Consider the following 11965-nt stretch of genomic DNA (forward strand, 5'->3'; position numbering starts at 1 on the left):
ACCACATATAAATACAGGGTGTTTATCCCTCTTCCAATGACCTTGACTTTACTCAATGCATCTTGGGAATTTTCGCCCAGGATATGAAGAACACCCATCGAAGATATGAAGAGCATCCATAATACTTCTTGTTTGTTAAAAATTGCATGGTATGCCACTGCAGGGAGGTACCAGTCTTTACTGAATCAGCCTCCCTACTGGTGGAACTTAGTGTTTGTTTTGTTTTGTTTTTTTTAATCGTTTTCTAAATCTCCTGGCTGTTTCCAGAGACTTCAATGGCAGCTGAAAAATTTGGTGTGGCCACGGTCTTCAGAAGAAGTAACGATTACAATAGGTGAAATTGCAGTGGGCGTCCTGGCCTCCCTCCCTCCCCACGCTCTCTGGGTATTTAGGACTCTTGTAAGGAAACAGAGTCCCTAGCACCGGGGATTCACAGCCCAGCGGTATAAGTACATCTGCATATGAAGTTTATCTATGATTGGGAAACCCAAGATTGTCTTGATAAAGTAATTTTGAGTATCTAAAGACAGTAGGGAGAGGTGATCCTAAGCCCAGGCTGCTGCTAAAATTACACGGAATAGGCGTTGACTTCGCAAAAGGGCAAATAGCCCGTGAGGTCGTTATTCTCCCAGCAGAGCTGCCGCAGCCCACAGAAAGAAACCCGCTGCACACACGAACCATTTGTTCTGCTGGATCTCACGGAGAAGGATCCAACAGCTCAGGCATGGAGTGCTGGATGTCTTCTGCACTCCAGAAGATTCGATCCCTTAGAACTTTGACTCGTGACCAGCTTCCGTCATTACTTCCTCCTGCTGCTCCAGTTCGGTGCAAACACCACGTGGATATCATTTTGGATAGCTGGAAATTCAGCCTTTCCATTCCCCCGCCCCTCTTCAAGGATCAGCTCTCCAGTCTCCCATCACAGCCTACTTTCTGGGTAGAAAAGATCATAAAACTGTCTAATTTGGGTGCCCCAAATTTAACCTTTTTGCCCAAATATATCTTTTGTTCAGACACTGTCCTGTGGCTCTTCTCTGATATTTTCCTTAGAGCTGAACTGTCCTCGATCTCTTTTACAAGGGGGTCGGGTAAAAAAGCACAGAGAGAAAGTAGGGAAGGGGAAAATAAGGGTAAGAGAAGATAATTGATGAATCTCTCTACTATATAAGAGCAATGTTTAGAACTTTTCAGTTTAAAAAGTACTGACAAGTATATTACCTTTTCTGAAGCTCACAATGTCCCTTGGAACAGACAGGATGGGCGGTGTCTCATCGCCATTGCCTAGATGGGGAAGCAAAACAAGGATACAGCTGAGTGTGGCGTATCTCAACCTGGGCTTACAGGATTACCCACCATACTGCAGTGTGATGGCGCAGGTCTGGTACTGGCCGAGTCCCTCAGGAAGTGACCTGGGGAGCAGTACTGAAGAGGGGTCTTGGGGATTTGTCTGGAAGCTTTGAGTTGTATTTCACATAAAATTGGAGATAAAAAATCGATTGTATATATCAGTGGCGGTGTTGCTTTTGAAGATCTGTCGGGGAGGCTCACATTGTCTCGATTTCTTCTCTCAGTACTCTCCAGAGTTTTGCTGTTGTCCTGAAGAACCACAGAGCTAGAAACACGGGCTCTCTGACTACTTGTGGCAGAGACTAGTAGATGTTTATCGAACCGGTTTCCTCTTGCTCTGGGTACCTGTAGAGACCATATCTCCCAGAATGCCTTGCATTTTTGTGTGACTATATTGATGTGAGAACCAAAGGCAGAAGGAAAGGGAGATAAAATTACATGTCCTTATAACCTGCAGCCCATTGACAAATACTCGAGATAGGCAGATAATAGCATTCCTCCAGGATCCTGAGTCTTCTTTGACACAGGAAAGTCCTTTTGGAACCTCCCTTATCTTTACTTCTCCCAAAGCCAAGGTATATTATCAGTTGCTCCTCACAATATTGGAACAGCAGCGGCGGCGGCAGCCCTTTCTTCCCACGGGTCCTGCCCCCGTGCTTTAACATAGCCACCTTTTTGCACCAAAGACGTTTTAAGAATTCTTTCTTGGCCGTGGACTCTGGCCCTCACCAAACACACCAACGTTCCAAAAACTACATCTGATATGACCAAGTTTTAGCCAATGGGATGCGGGCAAAAATGCCCAGTCCACTTTTAGGTCAGGCCCCATGAAAGCCACCATGCTTTTTCTCCTTCCAACATCCAGGAAAAGCTTGGGAGCCACATGGAAAGGAGGAGGGCTTCCTTCCACAGGTGTAAGGACATGGGTTGCTTTTCTTTTTCTTTTTTAAAAATTGCAACACTAACACTTGATTACTTTAAAATTTTCTAATAATGTATTATTTTCCATAGTACACTTTCCATTTTGAGAGTCACCCCCTTTAACCTTTTAATGGTTATCATTTTGAACATTTTCCTGTGCCTTAATATGTCTGTACACACACATGCACACACACAAATAACTTTTTCCCTAGATGAATGAGAAAGTACTACATCACTACGACTTCTTTTACTCACTTATTTTTAAGAGAACCTTCCCTGGACATTAGAGAGAGAAAACTTATTTTAATAGTTGCGTAATACTTCATGGTATAGATTTATAATGTTTTAGTCAACAGATCCACCACTGAAGAATATTAGCTAATTGCAACAATTTTGCCATTGTAAGTAATTCTTTGATTTAAAATAAATATACATGTATATATTTTGCACATACATATGAATATTTCTGCAGGATATGGTCCTAGAATTGGGGTTGTTGCATGAAAAGGGTACAAACTTCAATTTTTGAAGCTATATTCCCAGATTAGCACCAGATCAATTTACACTGCTACCCAGACTATTACCCACACACTCAGCAGCGCGAGGAAATATCAATCTTTTTATTTTTGTCCCATTTGATGGGCAGGAAACGGTATCTCATGCTTTAAAATTTGTTTCTGTAATTACTAGAGAGCCTGAACATCTCTCATCGTAATCATGAGTGGTTTTTATTTTTATTTTTTCAAAAGATTTTATTTATTTATTTGACAGACAGAGATCACAGGTAGGCAGAGAGAGAGGAACGGAAGAAGGCTCCCTGCTGAGCAGGGGCGGGGCGGGGCTTGATCCCAGGACTCTGGGATCATGACCTGAGCTGAAGGCAGAGGCTTTAACCCACTGAGCCACCCAGGCGCCCCATGAGTGGTTCTTCTGTTCTACTGTGCATGGCTCATGTGTCTCTGCTTATATCTATGTAATTTTTGCCCAGTTAAAAAACTGATGTGTGTATTACTATTTTGCTCATTCTATATGTATTGAAAACTCTGTCAGCTCTATTTTTATCTTTTTAAAAAAATGTGTTTTCAGAACATTGAGGCTGATTTTCTTGAATGTCACTTAATGATAGACAGAAAAAGAGTGTACGCATCCAGGCTACAGAGAGGCGGTGTGCTTACTGGTTATGGGTGTGGTCTTTGGAGTCAGGCTGACCTGGATTAGAGCCCAGGCTGTCCCACACTTGTAATCACAGCAAAGTTGTTACTGTCTGTTTTGCCCCTTTCTTCCTTCCTCCCTCTCTCCTGCCTTCTCCCCTCCCTCTCTCTCTCTCTTTCTCTTTCTTTCTTTCCTCCTTCCTTTCTTTCCTCCCTCCCCTTCCTTTCCCTTCCCTTCTTCCCCTTTTCATGAGTGCAATAAAAGTATTAAACTCATTAAATTCATGGAATTGTCATGGAATTTAGACAAGATAATAATGCATGTATCTCAGCACAATGCTTGGTGCTTGGTAAGTGGTCAGTACGTACTGGATATGAAAATTATTATTTACGATGTGGGCAACAGAGATACCAAAGTAGATATAAAGTTTGATTTCTGGTCCCAGAACCTTTCCCAATGAAAGTTATATTTAATAAGACCCTAGGAGGCTAATAAAACGGACTTTTCTAAGAGTAGTCATTTCACTTCCTGTTTTAGCCAGCCCTAAACAATTTCAATAAAACACTAAAACAGTCAGCTCGCTCTTGTTGACTCAGCAGTTACCCTTGAGTTCCTATTATGTTGAAGGCCCAGGATATTCAATTATCTTGGAGTCCACTTCATTTTCTCTGCATGGAACTTAATTTACATTCCTTTGAAAAAGTGAAAATCCACATTTCGATGAAATGTGAGGAAATCAACAGAGAGAGAACAAGAAAATAAGAAGAATCTTAGAAAGTGTCTAAATCAAATTCCATTTTATCGGTGAAGAAACTGAAGACCAGAGGAGCTAAGCAGCTTTTCTAAGGTCACACAGTGAATGCCGGGATGGGAACCCAAATAGCCCAACTCCGAGCCGGCACTCTGTCGTCTAAATCCAAGGGTGTTCCAGGATCCACCTCTTCTTTTGTCCAAACATGATTTCAAAAATTAAAATAGAAAAAACAGAAATGCAGGTTTAAAAAAAAAAAGTCATATATCAAAATGAGCCAACAAAGTTTGTCAAGAAAGCAAGGAGAGTGAGACACTTCCTTGCTAGTTGGAGAAACACAGTCACGCTTTCATCCAGTGGGACTACGTTCCAACCCTCCTTTCATTTTTGTCTGCCCTCAACAACCCATATTTAACGACGCTGCTTTACATTCACAGCAAACAGTAAACAACCCTCCTGTAGGTTGGTGGTTGGCAGTCCCTGGTCCACACGCCAAAGATGCTGCAGGTGCTAATTTCAGGAGGTAAGTGAAGCAGCTACCACACACAGATTCCCATCCCTGTCATTTCCAGTAGTTACCGCCCATCATTGTCTCCACCCTCTTGCCAGTTTTCAAGGGCAACACCCTAACATGGCTTCCCGTCTGGCACCAGCAGCCTCCTAGCCTTCCAGAATCACAGGCTCAGCAATCGGGCACACTCCCTTGAGAATCCAGTGACCACTGCTTCCTAGGACAGAAATGAATAAACATCCCCAGGATTTTTTATACTTAGTGCTAAATTTCCACCCTAGTTTTTTCCCTTCTCTGTGATTTTAGAGCAACAACATATTCTTATTTACTAATACCCATCGCATAGGAATATAGTAAAGGCAAGAATTGGACAAATCTATTGGACAATAAGATGCCCCAATTTAAAGAAATGAAGGGTAACACATGCTCAGGCCGATAAATTATGGGTGGAAATTGAAATATAATGAATATTTATTTGTTCGTTCAGTCGAGGTTGACTGAGTACATACTACGAACAGTCCTTACGCCAGTCATTTGGGTTAGGAATAGCAGAAGATCCCGGCAAAAGAGCATTTCAGAGTTAATTTAAAGCCAGACTGCCTAGTCTTGAATTACGTTTCCACCAGTGGATAATTCTGTGACCTTGGGCGGATAATTAGTTTCTCTCAACTTTATTTCCTCATCATGGTCTAATGACAGCAATAGTGTGCACTCTCCAGATTCAATGAGAAGATGATATTGAAGCATTTCATGTTGTATAGTAAGTGTCAATAACTTTCAGCTACAATTATGTTTCTGCTATACTATAATCTGCTATTTGAGGAATGTAAAAAGGTTAGAAATCAGAAGATAGTTCAACACTGAAAATTTGGAAATGAGGCTAATGGATAAAGGGTCCTTTACTTACCAAAAGTTTAGTGAGTATGTTAAGATATCGGGGATGAAGAGATGACCAGATTCTTGTCCTTCTCCTTGTAGAGAGATGGTACGTAATTGTACCATCAATCCCAGGTTATAGATGGTACATTTTGGAAATAAACAGAATCTGAAAACAAAGAACAAGAAACAGAAAACAAACCCTGAAATCTGAATTCCCTTGCTTTGAGAAAGGTCCCCCATGCTTTCTTAGTGGAGAGGCTATGAACAGGTTCAAAGAGAAAGAGGTTCCCCCTGGAGCCTTTGCCACCTGACTCACAGACAGGTCACTGAGTCTGGTTTGCAGCCTGGACTCTGGAGAAGGCTATTCCCTCCAAGGCTGAAGAGGGGATGCAGAAGGCAAGCAGGCAAAAGTCTGGGTGACTTATCAACCCTAGTGCTCCCCTGGCTAAGGAATAGCTTTGATACCAGACTCAAAGCTTAGCAAGTCTCACAATATTAGAATAATTTCTGACCTAATGGTAACTATACTAATAGCAACATATTATGTTTGCTCATCTTATGTTTGAAGACTTTAAGTCTTCAAAACATGTCCATTTGCACCCCTCTTGTTTGAGACCTTTAGCAGTCCTGTGGGGCCACCTAAGCAGCTCTCATTCTGTATGCCTGGTGGATGGGGAACAGAGACTCAGGCAATCTTAGGGGATTTTCCTGGAAAGAGCACAGCTAGCAAATGGTAGAGCTGGGACCAGAACTCAGGTCTCTAGCCTGAGATCCTGCATGTTTAAGGGTCTAGATGCCTAGGCCAAACTTAGGAGAGCACTGCACATAGTTAGGAAGCCACGCCAGTGGCTCCTGGGGCATGCTTTCTGCATCCCACACTTTTCTGCAGCTGAACCTTGTACCAGGAGAGCTTTTTTCCTTTGAGAGCCGTCAGTAACATCACAGCTCTGTTCTGCTGTTGTCCTGCATCCCGCCAAACCTTGCCACACAGCACCCGGCACTGGCCATGAAACATCAGATTAAAAACTGTGTTAGGCAATATCCGAAGTACAAAGTATATCCAGTTTAGGTAAATTACAAGATCACTATCTAAGTCTCTTCCATTTGATGAACCGTCCGTCTAAAACTGCATTGTTAACTTCTTTCTACCACTGCTTTGTTTTATGGTCCAGACTCCCAGGGGGCCCTGTTTCTATCCCTGGCCCCTTTAACTATCTCACCCTTATTTGCACTCCAGTATAAAGTCAAGTTGTGGGTGTGTGTGTTTTAACCTTAAGTCCCGTGACACTTGTTTATCATAAAGGTGACCCCTGATCCTCATGCTGGGTTTATTGGCAGGATTTCTGGTCGCGAGCACCAGGGTCACCAAACTTTCAGAATCCGTGCTGCGGATCCGCTTCCAGCAGACTCAGGTCGTGCTGGATGAGAATGTCTTGGATCGCCTTCCTGGAAGCCTCCTCCCCTGTATCAGGCCACCAGGGTTTCCGAGGCTGGCCAGCACATTGTTCCAATCTGAACCACATGACCACCCGCCCTCGGACTCAGATGTCCCGCCCGGCAAATCGCTCCTGGTGCAGAGCAGGTTCCTGTAGCTTGTCCTGCAATGGGTGCGCCTTGATCGCCTCCGGGCGCTGCCCATTCACGTGGATGTGGCCGCTGCCGCGTTTGCAGTGCGACTGGCTGTGGCTGCCTCCTTGAGTCCGAAGACCTGTGGGACGGCCGGAACCCTCATACTGCAGACAAGAGCTGCTCCCCCCGCGGCACTGCCCCAGGAAGAGGGCTCTAGACCCGTTCTTCCCAAACATAAGTAACTTTTCTGTCTGGAGCCCAATGCCTCTCTCTGGCTGGAGGCTGAAAGTTTCCTACTCTCTTCCTCCATTTCTATTTCCTGCTTCTGAAATTTCACAGTTTCTTTGACTTTAATTTAGTGGTTATGCCTACGGGTTTAGCAGTCAGATCACCTGTTTGATCCTGGACTAGACACCTACCCGTTGCAAGGCTTTGGTTAAGTTACTCAATCTCCTTCGGCCTCTGTTTTCTCCCCAAAAAGAGTGGTTAGTTCCTATCTTACAGGGTTGTTATGAGGATTAAAAAAGATAATACACATAAAGTTACTTAGAATGGAGTGTGTGACCGCTGTAAGGACTCTGTAAGTGTGTGCTTGCACTCACACACGCAGTGCGTGAACAGGTGCGTGCTGTGTGTGAAACTAGAGATGCCTTGCTTCTGCTTCTTGCCACCAGCTGAGCCCTAAACAAAACCTCTCACCTCAATGAGAACAGCCTCCATTCCTTCCCTTCTGTGCTCAGAAGCCCCTAATGTTCTCCGTGACCATGACCGTAGGACTCACCAACCGGAACAAGAAGACTTGCACAAATAAGCTCTGCTCTCCCAGCCTCATTGTGGCATGCATTAGACTGAGAAGAAACTCACATTCACTTAGCGTATCCTAGGTTGGGAGAGGTTAGCCTTATTCTTAATCTGATAATACTGATAATGGTGTACCACTTTGCATAGAGAAGGTTTGGGAGTTGGATCACTGGGGCAAGGGTCTAGCATTTGCCATTTGCTTAGTGTTTGCATCTGTAAAATGGGATGGTGGTGAGAAATAGATGTTTATAATAAAAATGAAGTAATCTCTGTAAATTAGCTATCTATGCGCAGTGGGTGGCATGAAGTACATAATAATAATAATGTTAACTACTATTATTATTATTTTTAAAGATTTTATTTATTTATTTGACAGACAGAGATCACAAGTAGACAGAGAGGCAGGCAGAGAGAGAGAGAGAGAGGGAAGCAGGCTCCCTGCTGAGCAGAGAGCCCGATGCGGGGCTCGACCCCAGGACCCTGAGATCATGACCTGAGCCGAAGGCAGCGGCTTAACCCACTGAGCCACCCAGGCGCCCCAACTACTATTATTATTGTTAAAACCTTTTTTTCCCATTCGGCTGCCTCTGCTTGGGGCTTTCCACCCCTACCTGGTCATTCTGAGTTGGGTGGTAGCGCTTGCCAACTTCTTCTAGTGAAGAGTGCGTGTCTGTCCAGAGAGAATCACAGACACTCTTCTCAACCAGACGGGACGAGCTGAGAAACCAGTGGCCATCACAAGCCCAGGGCAGGCTGGAAAGCGGATTCATTGGGTAATTCCCTGGGACGCCAGGTGCCGAATGTGTGCAGACTTACTTTCGGACCATGGAAATTTATAAGACAGATTATAAGGTTTAGTCAACAAAATCAGTGCCCCCTAAGTCTATGTAGGCATATAGGTACATTTACTATTTACAGAAGGAAGTACAATTAAGGGGAAACATCCTAATATGGGGTTTAAATAAAAAAGAAAAAAGGTATCAACAGGTCTGAAGTCGTGTGGCTACAAGGTTTTTAAAAATGGTCACTGAGGTGGCAATGTCCAGCAAAGCCTGCCTACTGCTATTAATGAGCACACATGACGAAGTCACAGGTAGAGTGTCTATTTTAACCTTTCAGGACCCACAGCAGTGGACGAAATCAATTTATTCCACTAGGAGTTCTCAACTGACTATGCAGTTAGATGAAAGGATGTATTGGATAGAATTACATATAATGAGTTCAATAAAACCTAAATGCTTTCTGGAAAAAGGGAGTGCTTTACAGAGTCTCTTGGAGTTTTCAGCCTCTGAAATAAAGAGTGAGAAGCTGAGGTGATACACCGTACCCAAGGCTCCAGGGAACTACTGAGGCTACGGATTCCAGTGTCACTCCAGTGGGGAATGACCTTCCTTGCACATTGCTCTTCTCAGGGCGCCCTTGACCTCCGCGTTCCGCAGGCTGTAGATCAGTGGGTTCAGCATAGGGTTGAAAAAACTGTAAAACAGGAAAAGGATCTTCTGCTGCTCCTCAGGGTGGCGGGATTTGGGGGCCATGTACATGACAATGGCGCTGCCAAAGAAGAGCCCCACCACGCACAGGTGAGAGGAGCAGGTGGAGAAGGCCTTCCTGCGGCCCTCCCCGGACTGGATCCTCACGATGGCCAACAGGATGCGTGAGTAGGACACCAGCACCAAGCAGAGGGGCCCGACTAAGATAAACATACAGGCAACAAAGATGACCACTTGGTTGAGCCTTGTGTCAGCACAGGCCAACTTGAGGACCGACAGGATTTCACAGAAGAAGTGGTTGATTTCATGAGGCCCACAGAAGGGCAGCCTCAGGATGAGAACCACATGGACCAGGGCCAGCAGGGAGCCACATGCCCAGGAAGTCGTCACTAGGGTGAAGCAGCCCCTCCAGCTCATGATGGCAGAATACCGGAGGGGGTGGCAGATGGCCACATACCGATCATAGGACATCACTACCAGGAGAAGACATTCAGTGTGAGCGAAAGTCAAGAAAAGAAAAGTCTGTGTCAAGCAGCCAGCAAAGGAGATGGGCTTGTCTGGCTTCAGGAGGTTCACCAGCATCTGGGGCACGGTGTTGCAGGCATAGGCTATGTCGACGATGGCCAGGTGGGAGAGGAAGAAGTACATGGGGGTGTGCAGTCTGGAGTCCAGCCAGATGAGCCCCAGGATGAGCCCATTCCCCAGCAGGGTGAAGGCATAAAACAGGGAGAAGAGCCCAAAGAGAACCATCTGAATTCTTGAACCAAGAGAAAATCCCAGTAGGATGAACTCTGTCACCGCTGTCTGATTTCCCCCCATTTCACTATGAAAAAGGTAAAATGGAAAACTTGGGAAAGAATTGTCCAAAACCAAAAACCCAAAAAACAAAAAAACTAGACATTGTATTATACATTTTGTCCTTTTTAGAAGATAAACTTTTAAAATTAACCATCTAGTGACACATTAAATTAATCACTTAATCTGACAACCAGTTTTAAGAAAGGGGATTATGTGTCCAAGGACAGATGACCTAGAGCCAGTGACACTGTAATGGGGCGGGAGAATGTCACACCAAAGAGGAAATAAAGTCACCTTGAATACGGATTATCTTGGAGCTGCACGTGACAGAATCATTAAGAGAACTGCTGGGTGCAGGGGTCGTCCGTCATGGAAGGACTCCAGATACGAGAATTAGTGTAGCCTAGGAAAGAGATGTGAAAATCCAGTTTCTCGTTAGAAATATCAGCCATGCTGGGGCGCCTGGGTGGCTCAGTGGGTTAAAGCCTCTGCCTTCGGCTCAGGTCATGATCCCAGAGTCCTGGGATCGAGCCCCGCATCGGGCTCTCTGCTCCGCAGGGAGCCTGCTTCCTCCTCTCTCTCTGCCTGCCTCTCTGCCTAGTTGTGATTTCTCTCTGTCAAATAAATAAAATATTAAAAAAAAAAAAAAGAAATATCAGCCATGCTGCTTTCAGCATCAGAAACCCACCTTTGCACTCTAGAGGAGGTTATGTGATGAAAGCGGGAGAATCTTCAGAGACTTTAAGTCGCTAAGAAGGAATCAGTGGGTGTGTACATACAGACTCTACTGACTGTATTTTACAGTGGGTGACGATACCAACCGACAATTGGCCATTTAGCAGTCTACTGATTGATTCCTAGTTACTGATTTACCAAAAAATGGTTCCAAATACAAGCTATAAACTTTGTAGGAATTGGTTTTTTGGCAGGCTGCCCAGTGTTCATGTATCATGAATCTTGACTTTGTGTGCAGGCGTGTAAACAAGTAGGAAGTTAGGCATTCACGCCCGATTTGAAAGCTGTGGTGTGAACGGATCTGTGTAAAGACATTTTAAGATGCAGTTCCTATGCCCTATTTGTATTTCATCTCATCTCTCCTTCTGTTAAAACAGCAAATCCAGTACTAACATAACTAAGAAACACCATACCTGGAAGGACGTTGTAAGGCTTAGCATTTGCATCACGTATCCTTGTGAAATTCAAAACCGTAAGAAATGGGCTCCTGGGTGGCTCTGTCGCTAAGCGTCTGTCTTCAGCTCAGGGTCCTGGGATCAAGTCCCATGTTGGGCTCTCTGCTCAGGAGGGAGCTCCTTTCTCTCTTTGCGTACTGCTCACCCTGCTTGTGCATTCTCTCTCACTCGCTGTCAAATAAATAAATAAAATCTTTAAAAAATCCCCAAATTACAAGAAGCAAACATTTATTAAAAAATGAAGTCTGCTGGGTGGCTCAGTTGGTTGAGCGACTGCCTTCGTCTCGGGTCATGGTCCTGGGGTCCTGGGATCGAGTCCGGCATCGGGCTCCCAGCTCTATGGGGAGTCTGCTTCCCGCTCTGACCTCTCCTCTCATGCTCTCTCTCACTCTGTCTCTCTCTCTCTCTCAAAATAAAGAAATAAAAATCTTAAAAAAAAAAAGTCTGCCTTACTTCGATAATATAAGAATTGCTAAATAATTTATAGATAGATTATTTAAAAATTTTTGGCAAAGAGATAATTTACTGAATTTGTCATTTCCGGATTGCTATAGCA

At 44.4% G+C, this 11965-nt stretch overlaps 1 protein-coding gene across 1 annotated transcript; it reads right to left on the reverse strand.

The window, feature by feature from the left end:
• Positions 1–9298: 9298 nt before the first annotated feature.
• Positions 9299–10240, reverse strand: LOC123951871 (olfactory receptor 2A1/2A42). The gene has a single exon (XM_046020963.1). The coding sequence runs from the start codon at positions 10238–10240 to the stop codon at positions 9299–9301; it is 942 nt and encodes a 313-aa protein (XP_045876919.1).
• Between the last annotated feature and the right edge of the window lie 1725 nt (positions 10241–11965).

This window comes from Meles meles, chromosome 10, assembly GCF_922984935.1.
Source record: "Meles meles chromosome 10, mMelMel3.1 paternal haplotype, whole genome shotgun sequence".
In the NCBI taxonomy this organism is placed as follows: domain Eukaryota; kingdom Metazoa; phylum Chordata; class Mammalia; order Carnivora; family Mustelidae; genus Meles; species Meles meles.